The 18790-nt window shown below is 40.3% G+C and overlaps 1 protein-coding gene across 10 annotated transcripts in view; it reads left to right on the forward strand.

Annotated features, from left to right (window-relative positions):
- The window catches only part of SATB1 (SATB homeobox 1), a 94050-nt gene that overhangs the window by 37697 nt on the left and 37563 nt on the right, over positions 1-18790 (forward strand). For all 10 annotated transcript variants that reach the window (XM_054191697.1, XM_054191698.1, XM_054191696.1 and 7 more), the window contains 2 exons: positions 8507-8618; positions 11267-11721. In XM_054191697.1, coding sequence (XP_054047672.1) covers positions 8507-8618; positions 11267-11721 — 567 coding nt within the window. The remainder of the gene's footprint in view (positions 1-8506; positions 8619-11266; positions 11722-18790) is intronic.

Raw genomic sequence — 18790 nt, forward strand, 5'->3', positions numbered from 1 at the left:
TTAGCCGCATAAATAGAATTTGGGTCTATATGATTAAGAATAATCAGACGTACAGGTGGCTCATAAAGAGGCACGTGGCCTGAAACAATAAATCTGACACTTAACCATTTAAACAAAGGGTAGGCAAGGGATGTTATGTTTGGCACTAGAGGAGTGTTTAAGCAAGCAATCAGAGGCACGAGAGATGCACTGACTAGGAGCGGAAATCAATGAAGTTCAAACTAAAAGCTAGTCATACATTTAAAAAAAAAAAAAAAAGGGTACCTATCTAGTGAAAGAGATTACCGTGGGATGTGGTGAAAGAGCCAGCACAAGAAGTTTCAGATCAATATCAGATGTTTACTCTAGCTCAGCCACAGGTAACTTGGCTGAATTCAGAAATTGCTGTATGAACTCTTTATGTAGAGTCCAAATAGATGCTCAAAATGGTCCCTTTTGGCTTTAAAAATCTGCAAAAACTCGTGTAGGAAAAGGAAAAGAGATCAAAGAAAGGGCTTATCCTAACCACCAAAAGAAATTCAGCAAGACAACTGTTAGTGCTACTGAGTCTGATGACTTCTTGTCTGGACATTGTGCCTTAGGGCTCAGCTTCATGCCAGACATCTGATGCTTTGCCTAGCAGAACACTGGAATCCGAGAAGAGACTTGCTGAATATCATGTCCTATTTCCCAGCAAGGAAATCTTCCCTAACGTGGTGGATAATGCTAAGCAATTTTGAAGAGCCTTTTGCAAAAACTGTAGTGAAAACAACCATTGCAGCTGGTTGAAGATAGAACAATTGTCAACGTATCTATCAGGAGAATGTATATACTTATATTTTGTGGAAAAGTTTTACATGCCCAAAGCTGAATTTCATGCATTCATAGATCTAAAATGTTCCCTATCACACTCAGCATTTGCATTAGGATAGCATTTGGAAGCATGTGCATTATGATTAGCATTTCCAGACAGGGAACAAGTCAGAAGCACTCTGACCTGGCTGTAACAGAGTGGTTGGAAATAAAAAAGGAAGGCTGAAGGTGTCTCTTACTCCAGATTTTCACCAGATCAGTCTGTGAGATCTCCAAGGCCCCACCTACCCCAGCCTTTATTCCTGTACAAGAAATGCTGGTTTGCCCTGTCCACATCTGTTGTGCATGATCTGGATTGTCCTCCTGGACTCCAGCTTCCTCTAGTCTTGTTCCTTGTGTCCCTAGGAGAAGAGGTGAGCGTAGGCGTGCAGGCTTCACAAAGTGCATTGCCTTGTCAAGGAACAGCAGCAGCCTGGAGAGGGAAATGGTTGGAGCTGAGGACCCCATCTCCACGTTACAGGACTGGGAAGGAAGGATGGAGCTTAGCCTGGAGTAGCTCAGCTCTGCTCCTATGAACTTGAAGTCCACCTGTGGTTGGAGCACGGCATCTCAGTTTAGCTGCGTCCAGCAGAAATGCTGCCTGCGCGCCTTGAGATGGCTTTGTGATGGGCATGGAAGTAGGAGCAATGGAGAGAGCCCTCGAATATGTGCATTCCCAATTCAAGCTAAAAGAGCAGTTTAAATCAATCTACTTGCTTCATAAAAGCTTTTTCAAACAGATTCCTGGCTAAAATGGATAGTGTTTTCCTTACCCATGGAGCTCTCTGGTTTCAGACCTCTTCCAACAAAGGCACTTGCAGAGTCAACATCTTCACCCCTCAAAATATAGGACCATTTTCATTCCATGAAGTAAACCAAGAATTAATTTATCAATTATTGATTATTTTGCATTTCATATTTTATCCAAGTTGATTTTAGGAAGTGATTAGCCAGGACTTCTACTACTAAATACCTGCCATGTACAAATAGTGTGCAATAAATATAAGGATTCTTAAAAAGATTCTTGTTGGACATCTGACAATGAAGACAAACGTGTCTTATGTCTCCTTATCTCTTACAGGTTGAGGTTGTGACTTCTGTTTGTCTCTTTTTTTTGTCTGAGGTACTATGCCGTAAAGCTCGTAAAGCAGTTATGAAGTTCTTCAGATCTGAGTTAACATTTCCCACCTACCTATCTTTCTCTCTTTTAAGCTTTTAACCTTTGTAGATATAAGACTAGTATCTGGGAAGCAGCTTTTTATTTGAGCTTTATTTATATCCATCAGTGGGAGATGCTCGGAAAACATTGGGAGAATGCTGCTCTGTCATGCAGCAACTGGGAATTTACATTACGAAATGGTAAAAATAGTGCAAGGATCGGTTCCTTTAGATGCTGAATCCTCATTTCTGATTTTCAAAAATCTTCTTGTGTGTGGGTATATTTCTATACATATGTGAGCATGCATATATATGTGTGTATATATGATTGGGTTTCTTTTTGTTTTATATCTTCCCTCATTACATTCAATGTAGTTTTAGGTTTATGTTAATATGGGCATTTCTAATACTTAAAGACAACATAAGGCAGAAAAGGAGGAGGAGATAATTTAGGCTATACAAGGATAGGAGAAAAAGAGGAGGAAAGACATGATTATATATTGGAAGAAAAGCTTCTGCCATCATTTAAAATCTGCCTTTAGGCAGTTTTAACTTATATGACCAGCATTTGCCATGCAGATCCTTACTTCTCCTGACCCTGGCAACAGTATGGAGGTCAGATAGCCATCCAAGTGCAATGCCAAAGGCACAAACAAAAGTTTTTTTCTTCTGTGTCCATCTGTGGGTTTTTCCTTTATCCTGCGTGTTTATAGGGCATATGACAACAAATTCCATTGCATTACTTGTTATAGTTCAAGGTAATGGACCAAGGAATTTAACATAATTCTTCATATGCAATTAAACTGTCCATTTCATGATTCCTTGTCCAAAAAACAGCTAGTGGCTGGATATATTTGGTCTTTTACTCGGAGTGGCAGATGATAATTCTCTGCCATAGCAAAACACTAGAAACTGCTTTGCCCTGGTTGGGTTTTTGCAGTATGTGGGCTGGCATAGGCTCAGCCAGGCTAAAATATTTTGATTTGGGGGATAATCTTGCATTATCTGGTCAGGGCTTGAAAGTTCCCTTCTCATTTGAAAAATGTTAACATGGAGCCTCATGAGAAGTACGCACTCCTAAGAGTTTGGCTTGTATTAAAACCGATGCTTGCGATTTCTACGCAGACAGAAGCCACTGATAGCAGCTAGGACCGCTCCCCCCCGCCCCCCACCCCCGCCAAATCTTTAAGTTCTGTTCTGCAACTTTATCACTATTCAAACTAGGTCTAGGGACAAAGGTTTGTAGCTTTTCTCTTTTTTTTTTTTTTTTTTTTTAAAGGCATGTTAGGGTTGCAGCATTGGAACATGCTACCCTGCTGGTGTCTGGGGATGTAAAGTGGAGGATTTATGGAAGAGAAAATAGAATAGAGCCTTAAAAGTTTGGCTTTAAAAAATGGAGCCAGTAGTTTGACAGATTGTTCAGTAAATGTTCATTTTATTGAGAATTATAAAAAAGGTGCTTAACGCCTCTGTGCCATTAATATAATACATTAAAAGGTTACTGTCAAGATTAGTGTTTCAGCTCTGAAAATTGACTGTAGGGTTTATGGGCAGCACTGCTCATATTCTGCTTGGAAGATGAGGTATCTTCTACTTACCACTTGACAAAACCATTATGCTGTTACCAGGCTTTCTACTGAAAAACTTGATAAATAGTAAAACATAAATAAAATCTTACTTGAAAAGCGGGAGAATGGTTCCTGTTTGTCTTATAGCCAGATTTAGCAGATGTGGGTTTGAATGTAAAACAGTTGTGAAAATAGCCAGTGTCAAACTAGTGCAAAATTAAACTTGTGGGGTGTTCTGTTTTCAGTGTCTGTTATTGTTGAAGCACTCCATTTCAAAAGCATGCATTCCTTTCTACAGAAAAAAAATCAGATTCCTTAGTTGAAATTAATTAGCATTCAGAAACCAGATAGCATGTTTTTGGGTATTCATGAGATCTCTGTTTGAAAAAATGTTTTTAACTTGTAGAAATGTGTTGCAACACACAGATGGGAAGAAAAAGAAAAAAAAAATCTCTTTAGCAAGCACTGTGTGTAAAAGGAATATTACATTTTGCACGCTCCTGATTACCCTGTGTAAACAGTTTTTGACATCTGTCTTTATAGTTTTCGAGGAGAGGAAGACTTTGTTAAAAGAACCATTTTTATACAGCAGTCACCATTTCAGTCTTGCTTTACCTGTATTATGAAAGCAGATGGTCTGCATGTCTTTTGAATATTTATAACTATCAAAAACAATCTCTTGCTATTCACCCTTAGGCTTATGAGATGTCAGGACTGTTCTGGTTGAAAAAAAATCATCTTGGGTGTTTACAGAAAGAGGATTACATTAAGCTGAAATGACTATACATTTTCCAGTTTAATATTTGTCCATCAGCTGTTTAATCGTATTTAGATAATTGTGTAAATAAGTTGTTGCAGCCCTTGCCCCTTCCACTGAGCAGGCTTGAAGCTTTAAACACCGATGAATGAGTTGCAAAAAAGCTTGGATTTTTTTTTTTTCCTACTTAAACAACCTGGAAGGCCCAAATAAGTTTTGGTTACAACGCTCCTTCTGAGGGAGATGTTTCATTTGCAAAGGAATCCCCGGTATCTAATTCAACTGAGTTCTAGGAGGCTGCTGTGTCTGTTACTCTCTGCTAAGTCTGTTAGTATGTATTTGTTCTGTGCAAATACTGCAGCCCAACTACCCCTTCATGAGGCATGAAAACAACCTCATTCTGCCCATATAAAAATAATTTTAAGGTTATTTAGGGGAAGTTTTGGGACTGTGGGGGTTAAAAGCTTTTTTGACTGGAAGCTGAGCAATCACTGATAACAGATTTTGCTGTGGTTGGTTGATTTGGCAGAAAAGCATGAACAGTTTTGGTTTAGATGATTGAATTAACCTGATTAACATTGTTTTTGTTGTTTTGTAAAAAGGACAACAGTATACTTTTAGCGATGATCGAACAATACTTCACCTGGTTGGAGAGCAGCGTTAGAGGCAATGACTCAGAAATCCCTCCCTGGTAGCACCCGCAGCGGTGGCCGCAGCGACCAGCCGGCACCAAAGGCTCGGGTCCTTCCTGTGTCTTGCAGGACACATCTTGCATTAGATTCTGGCACAACACGCGAGGTGTCTGATGCTACTGTTTTATCAGGCTCTATTTGATGAAAAGAGTTCTTGTTGAGATTTAAGGTCTTTCCCCAGGGAAGTTCCCCAACTTCTTTGAGAGATGATGGTGTCTGGTTTTCAAATGTCTGGTATTTAATCTTCCCGAGAGAATGGGATTTGGTTCAAACTACGCTGGGTGAACCTCAGCTGAACTTCAGAACGAATTCTACCCCTACCTCCACACAGTTGTTGGATGCCTAATTATAATTAACTTATTTGGCTAAAAAAAGAGCACTTGGGCTGCAGCAGATGGTATCATTCCAGAATAGTGGGATTTCTGTGAAAGTGGCACCATTTCAGATGAGATCTCCTGATTCTCAGAACAGGACTGCAAGTGATGTGGTGGGGGGCGGGGGGGGGGGGGGAGGGGCTAGGAATGGAGAGAGGGGAAAGAGGGCAATTTGGGACTGTGGGTCTGTGACCAGTTTTTGCATTCTACCCGTTTTCTTTGCGACGTGTGAAAAAGAAATCAGATGATGAGTGATGAATGGGATGCATTTGAATATTTGTATGATATATTTATATTCGTCATCCTTGTACATGGAAAGCATCTGCCTCTGTGCCTCACAGATAAGGAATGCCCGTGTACAGTAGTATCTGAATAGGATGGTTTTCAAATACAATCATTTTCTTGATAAGTGTAAGCCAAGACACAGAGACCTCCTCACATAAAATGACCTGGGAAATAAGAAAAGCTTCAGTGTGCCTCCAGTCTAGATCGTGGATCTCTGAAGACCACCAACTCATAGGGTTAATCTTCATGTTTAGGCCCTAAGCATAGTGGGCATTTGTATATGTAGGTTGCCATTAAAACACACAGGAATTCTAAAGCAATAGGAATTATATAGGAATTTCTATAGCAAGTGCATCTCTCTGCACTGACGTGACTGCGGGTTTGATGACAACATAATAAATAAACCATAGAAACAATGAAATTCAATGTTGTCAAGTTATTTTCTGAGTTAACAAGGTAGTAATATTTTATCTGGCTTGTAAAATTTTGCCTTCAGTGAATTAGTAAATAAATCATTGATTCCTCCTGATGAGGATTCTTAGCGTAGGTAATATCACTTGAATGTTTGCATGAAGTGTTCTCAAAGAAAAAGCAGGATAATCTTAATTTAAAAATGTGTTCATAATGTCTGTGGGTTGGGGTTTTTTTTTTTCAACTTTTAAGAGCTGGAGCAAAATCCCAATATTAGCCATCAGAGCCTGAAATTCACATTGTGTCAAAGCAGCTAAAATTCCTAGCAGTGTTACTTAAACAGACCAGTCCCCTATTTGGTTGTAAAATAAAGTGATTGCATTAAATTTATTCCTGGAGAAGCAGGGGGTGTCACAAACTGCTATGTCATTGGCATATCTTCTTTGTAAAGTGGCATGGAAGGGAGCACTAGGAAATCCTAGACAAACATCTTCATCAATAGTAGGTAATTTACTGAAATTATTATCGATATACATGTTTTCATACTTACTGAAGTTATTTGGGCAGGAGAAGACATCTGAAAGGAGCAAAGTAAAATGAGAGCAAACCACCTTGAAGTCTAAATGACATCCACAAAATAGGCACAAGCTGATATGGGATGGTGGCCCGTTACATCTGCAGTTCCCCATTTTGCCCGTGCAGATCTGCAGTGACTGTACGTTCATATAATTTACCAGTTCAGATCCAGAGAACTTTCTAAATCACACCTAATGTATCATGTGCCCATGTTTAAAATGGCTTAATCTGTAAAGGAGCTTAAACAATAATTTTGTAAGTATTAGGCATTAATGACACTGCTGTTATATTGGAAATTTAAATCGGGTTCAGCTGCGCTTGGTTCAGGTCATTCAGGCTAGAGTTGCCAGTAGTCTATTAAGATTTCATTCTCCTTTTATACCACCGACAAAAGGCTTCTAGCTAATTTCAGAAATGCCAGATTAATATCAAGGAATGGTAAGAATTTTGGTGATTCAGAGGAACATTAAAATAGCTGCCTGGTGAGTAGAGGGTATCCACATTTGGCATAAATAATACTGCCTCACTCTAGCAGTTCTGAGCCTCCACAAATAGCATGGTACTGAGTAATAGCTTAGAAAATGGTTATCATAAACTTCACTAAGATCAATAATCAAGGTTTTACTCAGAAGCTGAACTAGCCTTATAAAAGAAGACTTATAGTAATATTTATTGCATTTTTACTCCAGATTCTTTCTTCCAATGGTTATTGTAGTTTGTGTAACAAAGGGTTGATGCTGTACATTGATTTTACGACAGCACAAATATAGCTAAATGTTATGTGCTGAATAGCAAAGAAACATAATAATCAGGGCTTTGTCTTCTTGACTGTCATTGTTTTCTCAATATGTTGGACAATTCCTGTAGTTAAGCTAAAAGTAACTACTTTCCACATAGAAATCTAACGGGTGGCAAAGTTCAGTCTATTGAAATTACATTTGCTAATTCTGTTGTTCGTGCATCATATAGTGAGTATAATTTTCAAGTTGGAGCATTATCTCCTTTTGCAAGGCTTAGTCTTAATTGATTTTGCAAAAGAATGTACTGGAACTGAAAGTTTTATGCATTGTAAATTCAACTATTTTAAAATTGGTCAAAACTGAGCAGAAGGTAAATTTCTCACTGTAGCTATCTGATATCTCGAGAACCTTTGAGAAAAAAATCATCTCTATCATCCTTTAGTCTATTTTACAGCTAATATTCAGTTACAGAATTAGACATGACAATGAGAGCTTTTCATAAGGCCGTTTCTGTGAATCACTTAAAATAGCCTGTTTAGGAAAAGCAAGGCTGGATTCATTTTGGGTTGTTACATACGTGTTTTATTCTACTATAAACCCCCTCATTTTATCCTACTAATAGGACATGGGCATATACTTTCACCGTACGATTTTCTGGGATCTCCCCTGTGATAAGTGGCACAAAGGGAGTGGGCCTGGATAACTTGGGGCGTTGTTAGCATCTCTGGAGTCAGCATAGGATTTGTATGCCTGTCTTGTGTGGGTACATGAAGGGTCAATCGAATTTAAAAACATAAGTAGTATGAACAAAATGCACTTTCAAGATTAGCATCTTCTGTCCAGAGCCCATCCCATTGCCTGATGTTTCTTGGTCGATAACTTTGTTCTTCCTTTAGTACATCTGCTTTTTTTGCTCCCATTTACAATATACCTTGGTTTGTTTTTATGCTCAATTAATGAGTTTTTTAAAAGGCTTTGGACGATAGGATTAAGGATGCAATATGGTTCTCAAACTCTAAAAATATAATGGTTTCAACAATTGAAATAATTTCTGCTTTGACTCGTACTGCTCTGTATTACAGATATTTTTTTTTCTTCTCCCCTTTTCACACAGAGTATGATTTCTTCCATTGTGAACAGCACTTACTATGCAAATGTCTCAGCAGCAAAATGTCAGGAATTTGGAAGGTGGTATAAACATTTCAAGAAGGCAAAAGATATGATGGGTAAGCAAAAAAAAAAATAAAAAAAAATGCCATGATGGTGGATACATACCATTATGTGTCACGTTGAGGTCTGTCATAGTCATATGAGAAGCCAGGTCCCTTCATGATAAGTTTAGGATGCTTTTGATGAGTAGATGTAGAAAGTACATATATAGTGAAAGAATTCATTTAAATAAATATTTGCTATTGAAACAGCCAAACTGTCTTGGGTTGCCAGAGATGTAAAGCTGTCATTCTGTAAATCTAGAGATCTTCTACCGCCCAGAATAATTGTTTAAAAAACCTGTTTGTGGAACTGTGACGGACTGATTTTTTTAATGTATGTATTTTTTTTTCTCGCTCTGGCTAATGTACGTTTAAAGAAACAGCGTTCTATAACTGTCACTGCCTTCCAATATGTACGCTATAATCTTATGAATATCTTTCTCTAATTTTGGGACCCCGATTTCAATTCATTTTAACAAATAGTTGTTGTGACAATTGTTTGCTTTTTGTAGTAAGCACAAGTAAATTACTAGAGAAAACTGTCCCCCATCAGTGGGACATATTCATTCTGTAATACCTTTTATCGTTCTGTACTGTCCCTTTTTAAAACTATTTATTAGACCTGTTAACATAATTTTGAACACTTTATGTCAGAAAATTTCTACATAGTTTTCAGCAGAATGAAGAAATGGGACCTCAATTTGAATTGAATTTTGAGCTTGACTTAGCTTTCAGTACTTGAAGCAAAATCATTCATCTACCAAAACGGGTTCCTTGCCTTTTATAGCTTAAGGCTGTAATGAAGACAATGCATCACTTTTGTGATAATTGCTTGAATTACTATTCCAAGTGAATGGCCCACTTGGGTTGATCTCTACTTTCCGCTAGTGAAAAAAGGCGGCTTCTTGCCTTTATGTACTTTGTACCTTCTGTGCCACACTGAACCCTTCTGAGACCGACGAAGTCAGTGGTAAGACTTCGTTTGGTTTCGGGTGGTCCCTGTGTAAGGCCGGAGAGTGCCTGCCCAGGGGGGTGACCTTCCCACTGCATCCTCTCCTGCCTCCATCACTGCAGCGCTCCTGTATGGGGCAACCCCTGCGAAATTTGCCTTGCGTGGTCTGCCAAGGGAGGTTCACCATCCGTTCGTTCGGGAACAATGAAACCAGTGCATAGGAAACATGCGTGTGTGTATTCCTGTGTAACCTAATGCTGGGGGGAGAGGCTGTGCCGCCCCCAAAGCCTCACAGATGAGGAGCAGCGGGTGCTCCGGTGAGTGACTGGTCCAGGCTGTGGGCACCAGACCTTGCTGCAGAACAACTCGCTTTCCTTTTTTTTTAAAAAAAATTTCTGCCCATGATAGGACAGAGGGGGAAGGCAGGGCTGTGGGTGGGAATCCACGTGCCAATTTCTTCTTCCAGCTCTCATCCCTGTGAAGGAAAGGGTGGTCTTGCAGCAAATGACTGTTAGTGAAGACCATACTTACTATGAAAAGTTCAGATTGCCTGTTTTTTTAAAAAAAAAAAACAAACCCGCTTTACTAGTATAAGAAAAAAATTGCTACAACTCTTTTGTGAAGATACTGGAGTTTTGGTTTTTAAATAAAACGTATTTTCTTAAAGCTATTTCCAGACCAGCACTGCTACAAAGCTCTAGTACTGAGATTCTTTAAAATGAAAGAAGTGACGTACATTGATAAAAAGGATCCTCCTTTACATCAGCCTAGAGTTATTTTATATTGTCTTATCATGCACAAGAGGGGAGCTGGAAGAACTCTTGTAGTTTAAAAAACTGTGTGGTTAATTAAAAAGGAGGGTGTGTCAAGGCAGATGAGTTAATATAAGAAAAAAAATCAACCATGTTGCAAGTCACTGAAAAAAACCATGCATACATGGTTGCAAGATAAAGCAGCCCATCTGTGTAATTTACATAAATTATACTAGTTCCTAGCAGTCCCATACAATTGATGCAGCATCTAGAAATTAGCAGAGCATGGGGAGGTCCACACCCCACCCTGCTTGTTACAGATTTCCAGTGGCTGGGAACTGCAGATGTTGTGGCGGGGACACCACAGGAGGAACAAAACCAGTAACCGGGGGCTTCTCCCTCTGGTCGGGCTGCGCTTTCCCGTACCAGCCCCCCTTGCCCTTTGTGCAGATGCACCTACCATTTCACCCGCATCTTCTGCAGCACGCAGAGTGGTTTACCATCTCTCATCTTTGCCCCCTCTCTAGAGTCCCCTGTGGCCATCGCTGCAGGGATGCGCTCTGCGGCCGCACGCTCCTGGTTCGGCTGCGTTGCGCTTTTGGAAAACTCTCAGGAAATTACTCCTTCACCGTATGGGGTTTCCAGCACGTGGTTTTGCCTCTCATGTTCTGCTGGTTCCTCCAAGGGTTTGGTGACAATGATGGGCAGTTTGTTGGATGTTTTTTTTTAAAAAAATGTTCAGTACACCATTATTCATAGTTAAATTTTGAAGGCAAATAGCTGCAATGATGTTATGTGATGTTATGGGCCTGCTGCTCTAGGCTGGAGAGTACAGTAAGCTTGAACCTGAATGAGCCATTTTATATTTATTTCTTTTTATTAGCACATCTTGCGAGGAGCGTGAAGTTTGTGATTTTCAGTCTTATGTTGGCTTTTTCAATGTCTCTTTTCCACCGTAGTTGAGATGGATAGCCTTTCTGAACTATCCCAGCAAGGTGCCAACCATGTCAACTTCGGTCAGCAGCCGGTCCCAGGGAACACAGCCGAACAGCCTCCATCCCCTGTTCAGCTTTCTCATGGTAGTCAACCATCAGTTCGGACCCCGCTTCCAAACCTGCACCCTGGACTTGTATCTACTCCCATTAGCCCTCAGCTGGTAAATCAGCAGCTGGTAATGGCCCAGTTGCTGAACCAGCAGTATGCAGTGAACAGACTTCTAGCCCAGCAGTCCTTAAACCAACAGTACTTGAACCACCCTCCTCCTGTCAGTAGATCCATGAACAAGCCGTTGGAGCAGCAGGTCTCAACAAACACAGAGGTGTCTTCCGAAATCTACCAGTGGGTCCGTGACGAACTGAAACGAGCAGGAATCTCACAGGCAGTATTTGCACGTGTGGCTTTTAACCGAACTCAGGTCAGTTGTCTTTTTTTCTTCTTTTTTTTAAATCTGAGTCCCTTCTTTCTCTCTCTATTTAGTAATTATCACCTTTTAAGTCTCTCTCCTCATTTCTGCCTTGTCACTTAGCTCCTGTGAAGGAACCACGCTTCCTCGCAGGACCAGTGTCCGTGTTGATACAGTACAGAAATCTTCAGTGACTGGTTTGTGGCAATACCCGCTGTTCTTACACACACCTTGGTTCCTCTCCAGTTGTGATGGTTTATGAATATCTTAAACTTAATCTTCCCTGGAAAGGACATAAACAGCTTTACGCAGAACCATTCACAAAGTCACACGACAGGGTTGCAAAGGTATACCCATGCTGACCACATGCATGCACTGAACAACCTGTCGTCTTTTCACAGGTGTGCCCTGAGATGTGTTTTTTATCCTTGTTTGCATTTATTTTTATTATTTTCTAGTGAAAGTCTTAATAACATCATTTCAGGCTTCTGAAAAGATTAAAAATTAAAAGCTTTATTTTTAGATCATCTTCTCTTTTCATTTATTTTTGTAGTTTGTTGCAAAAACAGTAGTTGCTGAGATTGCCGATGTCTGCGTCAGAACATATACTTCAGCTCTTCAATGCAGAAAAAACTAGCCCTAGCAAAGCTGATAAGTAACACTAAAATGTGTTATTTTTTACACCTGTTTTAGAAGCTAACCCTGTTATAATTTATTCTGCTCTATGAATGTAACTTAATGCCATGTTGCACGGAATTTAATCAAGCAGAAATTATGGAAGAAATGTCAGTATATCCAATTCAAATAATAAGATCTCAAAATTTTAGAAGTCTGTTTTAACAGAAAATACAACAGGATTTTTTTTAAAAGGAAATATTTTAAAAAGATGTAGGTAAACGTAGGTAAATTTTCTTTGACTCCACATCTTTAAACTTAAGGAACAGGTATTTGTCCATTGTAGATTATCATAAATAAATCATAATTTGGACTTCTCTTGAAATGTTGATGTTTCTCCCTGCATAGCTTAGAGAATAAAAATCCTGTTTCAAATGCACTGCTACCAGGTTTGGATCAGTATGTCATTTGTAATTGTTCTGAATTATTATTGCCTTAAAAATTTTTACATCCTCCTTTAGCTAAAAGAAAGAAGAGTCATGGTGTGACTTCTCTGTAGAGCTCTGTGTGTGTGTATATCTTTCCTCTTAACAGCAGAGGAGGTTTTCAAGATCTGGGTCTTTCATACCAAATTTCATGGAATACATGAACTCATGCAAGGATTACTTAAGTAAGTCAGGTTCAGGCAGTGTCGGTTGTCATATTTAAGAATAAGTGACATAAAGTTTTGTTTAATACAGTATTTAATATTTTGACTGTTGATACTGTAAAGTATTGAAATAATAACAGTAGCTTCAAATTACTGTGGTTTGCAGCTGCCATCTTACCTGGGCAAAAAGCCAAGCAAATAATTCAGAAAATAAATAGTTAATTAGATATTTACTCCTTTCTCAGACTTGCCTAAAAGCAGCTTGTTTCCTCTCAGCTTCCTCCCCCCTCCAAAGTAATTTGTTCATTTTCTGTCAGCTAGTTTTGCATACAGCTTTTTGGTCTTTATCGTTTGTGCGTGAACACTGTTTGTTACCTTGAAATATGAGGACAATTGGTTCTGACTGGACACTGAATTTATATGGCACAGTATAGAAAGATGTTCTTGAGATGCAATGAATGCAACTGTAGAACCAGATTTCTAGGGCAAATACTGTTCAGTATATATTTTTCTTACTACAAATGTTATTAAATATTTGTTTAAAGTTCAATTCTTTCACAGATGTTGTGGTTAACCGGATTGGTAAAATGTGTTCAAAGTGACCCAAAACTGGGAGGAAACCCCAAAATGAACGTTGGATACAAATACTATGAAGGGATACAAAATATATATGTAATATATTTGGGCAATTTTCAACCAAATCTGCTTGAAAGAACACAAAGTAGTATCCCTATATCCTACAAATTGTGTTAGCTAGCCAAATTAGTATTTGCAGTTAGCTACATAAGATTTTGCAATATTTCTCCTATATTGTGGTGAACATGGGGAACAGAAAGGAAAAAATACTAGCAGTCTAGGCAATATTAGCCTCAGTGTTGCCAAGAAATATCTCAGCATACTTTTAATATGAAGTGAAGCCCCGCTGAAATCCAGAGGAGTTTGTTGTAGGCACATTTCACTTTTGCAAAACTGAAAGTTGCTAATTGTACCCACGGTAGCAGCTACGTCCAAGTATAAATACAGGTAGAGATACCTGTGATTGTTATAAGAAAGCATGTAAATTAGTTTTGCTTGCTGTACTTCGGAGTTTGTCTCAGGTTATTCAAGGATACATCACATTTAACTAAAATTAGGGCAGCTCTTTAATAACTGATGAAATTTAGATGCTATTTTCTAATATTGAAGTAATATCTTTTGGGGGTTTTGTGGTTGTTTTTTTTTTTTTCCTGGCTAGAGCAAGTGAAAATGCTTGTTGAAATTCATCTACTGTCTTCTGAGATAAAAAGCTAACTCAGGCTTACCACTGACATTTTTGAAACTGTCATAAGCATATTTGAGCCCTGTCCAGGGACCGTATCATGCCATCAGTTTCTGAAGGCAAAAGATCTTACTGAAATCGGTTAGGAGTTCTGTGTAAAAAAACCCCTGATGTCGAGATATGGTCTCAGATGAGGGGAGAGATTTGCTTTCAATGTAGAAGTTAAGGAAGGAAGTGTACTGTAAACTAAGAGTAACTTAGCTTAATGTTTTGTCAATAAAAATGGGCTTCGGTTGAATTGGCTGAAGGTGTTGGCACCTCTTGTCTTAGAGACTTGTGCCCTGCAATATGAATACAGAATTTCTTGGAGGTTTTGGGTGGCAAGAGGGGGTTCTACCATCTTAGTGTGGTAATTCAACAGTTGGCCCTAATTTCCAAGAATTTTTCGTTTGGGGGAAGAATGTTCTGCTTCCTCCCAGCCCAAAGGAAAGAATTTGGTAAAATTAATTCTGAAAACTAGAGTATTTTTTTTTTTTTAAACTATCATCTATTTATAAGGCAGAAAAAAACCCTCAGCCACACCTCAGAAAATTTAAAGTGTGTCCTTAATATCTTCTTGGATAACTTCCCCCCTGCCTTCAAAATGGTAGTTTCAAAAATGTGTGGTTCTCAGGAACGTGCCTCGCGAAGTTTAATCCAAGAGGAGTCCAGGAGGCTACAACTTGAATGGAAATTAGTGTCTATCCAGGCACAACAGAACAATTGTTGTAGGGAGCAGAAGTGGTTTCGGAGGATGGAGCAGCTCTCCCCACGAGAAATTTCCCAGTGGTCCTTCTAGGGAGGCTTCAGGGGGTCTGAAGTGTTATTTGTCCTTCAGCAGTTGTGATTCCAGCTCACTGGCTGCAAAGAAACAGATTGAATCGCGTTAGCACCTCTTTGTAGTGCTCCATGGAAAAGTTAGTTGAGTCAGGATTCGTGCTAGCAGGTCCGAGCTTCACCTCAAGCATGGCTACCAAATGCGTGTGCCACCCTCTGTTTGCTGGGGTAATTTCAGTAAATTGAGCTCGTTACGTTTCGGTTGCCGTTCGGCCGAATTAATCAACGTAGTATTTTTTCCAGCTGATGTCAGTGCACTGTGCAGACACCTCCGCTCTCTTGAAAGAGCAAGTTCAGTGTTTTCCTGCGCTTTGCTGGCCAGAGAATGGCATTTGTGATCAGTTCGCTGGCCTGGGTGGCACCGAGCAGCCGGGGGGTGACAGTGCCGATGCATTGGGGCAGCCCCCTGTGGCGCGGTGCCCCACGGCAGCCTCTTCGCAGCCCCCCATCGGCAGGGGGGCTCAGCCTGCCCCTGCAGATTTGCAAATAAACTGGGAGACTCCCTGCTCTTGTTCTTCTGGAGCTGGAGCAGAGCATCAACCACCTTCGGAGCCCTCAGCAAATAAACAGGCTCCTCTGCCATTTCTGTCCTGCCTTTGTAAATGTAAACACGAGTCAGGAAACGGAGAGCTTGGCTTCCCACAAGCAAGCCTGACATTCGACGGGAAGGCGTAGCTTAACCCGGTGCGTGGCAGGGTGACATGTGCCTACTGCGCGAGCAAGGAATTGTGTTAGTCATGGTTGTGGTTGGAACCGTGACTGGGGGCTGCCTCTCTCTCTCTCTGTGCACTTTCAACCATAACATTTGCTGCATGAACTCGGGCGCTGCTGTACGGAGGTGACCTCTCGGCTCCATCTTCGCGGAAGGAGGGGGAGTGCTTTTTGCTGCTTTGGCTGTGTCTGACTATTGTAATTTTTCTTCTCCCCACCAGTAGTGACAGTTTCTCATCTCAAGGTTTTTAGGAACTTCCTAGTGTTTCTGCCAGGTACCTTTTCTCTCCCTGTCTTTTCTACTTCACCCCCATGCTTGTTTGAAATATTAGCTGCCAGGATGCATTGCCTTTCGTTCATCTATAATGCCTTTTCCCATATGAGAAAACTTCAGTGTATTTAGGACTGTGCTCATGCTAATTCTGGGCAATTGCTATTTCGAGGAAGAACACTGGGATGCAGTAAACAGCTCCGTGTAATTTTAAAACAAAATCTAAGTTTACACAAACCACCTTCTCAGGCGCTTTTTTTTTTCTTCCACTTTGTCTTTGGCACACTTTATTTTCCAGTAAAATGAAAAATGAAGATGGATTATTCAAAATTGATAACAGTAATGGACCATCATGTAATGTTTTATTGAATTTGAGTTCTGTAAATTATGTGGTAGAGAGAAATTTGCCTGCTTAAGTATAACAGAAATTGCCACTGTATTCATATAATTCTTCGTAGTGTAATTTAAGAAAAAGCACACTATCCATATCACTATTGAATAAAAGGTAAAAAGGTGCTATTACACTATCATGACAGCTCTCCTCTTGCTACTAAGCGACATAGATAAATGTGTCTGCTTATAACTTACTTGGCGGGGATCCAGGCTTGTAGGTGGAGCTTGCAAATAATCTTCCACCTGGACATGGGATGGGAGCACCCCGCAACGGAGAGGGATAGCGTTCAGGGATGTTTTGCATGTTTTGGGGAGGTTTGGGCAAATTGCATTTTTCTTCTGGGAGCTTTGAAGTTCTATCAGGCTGATAAAATCTATTTGAATCAGTGATTATCTTCCAAGAGGAGACGAACTGAGGGCCAGACAGGCACTGTTTTTGTTCATATTGGCAGACACTTTCGTTTATCTGCATTTTTAAAGAATTCATAATTAGCTTTTGAAAGCCCTGATAATATTTATTGAACATTTTTGTGCAATTAGTAATGAATTATACTTGTGATGACACGTAAACTTTCTTTTTTTCAATGGGACCTGGTAACATTTTAAGAAAACACATTTCCAGTGCTAAAAGAATACAAGGGAGGAAGAGTGAGGAGGACAGCAAGCCTGACAGTGTTTGTAATCTCTATACAAAACACCATTTAGCTTTTATGCAACCTGAAGGACAGTATCAGGACGTCACACCAAGACTTACATCTTGGCAAACCAGTTCAAGCCTGGTAAAATGAACAGTAAAACTCTGCACGTCAGCACGGGGTGGGATGTAAGAGCCGATGTTTTCTTTCTAGGATTTTCCCATCTCGTCTAACAATTTTAGCTGAAGTTTTGTGCTCAGAAAATTGCAGCAGTGGCAATGAAGTAGTATGTGAAGCAGGCAAACTGTATTGTAAGACTTTGCCTGCACTTGGTACTGCACCTTATTTGTCATGTTATTTCCTCACATATTCTGACCTTTGGGTTCAAAGCTCCTAGAAGCAAACACCTCCCTCCTCCTTGCCTTCTTCCCGCTCTCTCATCTCCCTTTTCTCTCTGCCTCTGTGTCCTCTGCTCTGCTCTTAGCTCATGCAAGGAGCCATGGCACTGATGGGGGAAGGAGGGAATGATTACTTAATGGCATTTCTAATCACCAAGAGGTGTCCTGCAGCAATGGTCATACCAAGAAACGCAGGAAAAAATACAAAAACCAATTTTCTTTGTTTACTTATTTCCCTGGGGGGTGTGGGGGGGGAAGTTATACAAGAAAAACAGCCTTTTCTGCTTCTTTTAGCTGCCCACTATGTGGCAAAGGCTTATACGAGCAAATATTTTCTATTATGGGCTAAAGTATTTTTCAAGGACATTTCCTGTGGCTGAGAGTGGGCTGGCTGTTGGTAAGGAGTCTCCTCTTCTGCCAATGATCAGTCCACTTCAGTTTAGCTTTTCTTTCTTCTTTTTAATCCTGGTGCGGTGTTTTCAGCACAGTTGCAGTCAGAAATCACACGTGTTTACACCTCCATCACACATGCTGTGCTCTGCACACAGCTTTGCCTTGTCTCCGGTGGCACAAAATCATATTTTGCCTCCCTTGGAGGATGGGTCGTGTAACCCTACCACTGATCAACACTAGTAAATGTGTGTTTGAGTTCTTAGAAGTAGAAAAAAATGCTAGACGAGTTTAATTTCCATATTTGCTACTAAGTAAATTTATTATTAGACTAATCGTTAAGAAAAATTCTAAAACTTATACTCCACCCAAATGCCACTTTTGTCTGTAACTCTCTTATTTACCTTCTGAGTAGTTTCTGCTTGGATACCAGAAAAGAAGAGGGATGAAGAATAGTGGTAAGAAAGTATCCCGCAGGATTATTTTTTTTTTTTTAATCCTCTTCCAAATTATTTTTCACGTGTAGTGCTGGAAAGACTATTTGTGTTCTTCATCCCATTTCCCTCTTGCGTGTGCCAGCACAGACAGGGCCATGAGGACCACACTGGCCCCAGTGTAGTGGTTAGCACCCCCGTCCTCATCCCCCCTGAGAGATCGAGGGGCGACGGGGCAAATGCAGAGCTCAGAGCTGCTCTGTGTGGGCTCTGACCTTTCCTGAGAGCAGTGGCTTTGCAGCAGCACCTTCTTAAGGAGCTTTTTCCTGGTAGGATGGGACCTTCGACGGAGGTGACAACTTGCATAGGTGCTGTGAGCACCAGACTTCCCTGCAGAGGAGGCTGACGCTTGGGCCGTAGCTTTCTGTTGCACTCCCTTAGGAATGGATAT

Source organism: Rissa tridactyla, chromosome 2 (genome assembly GCF_028500815.1).
Source record: "Rissa tridactyla isolate bRisTri1 chromosome 2, bRisTri1.patW.cur.20221130, whole genome shotgun sequence".
NCBI classification, from domain to species: domain Eukaryota; kingdom Metazoa; phylum Chordata; class Aves; order Charadriiformes; family Laridae; genus Rissa; species Rissa tridactyla.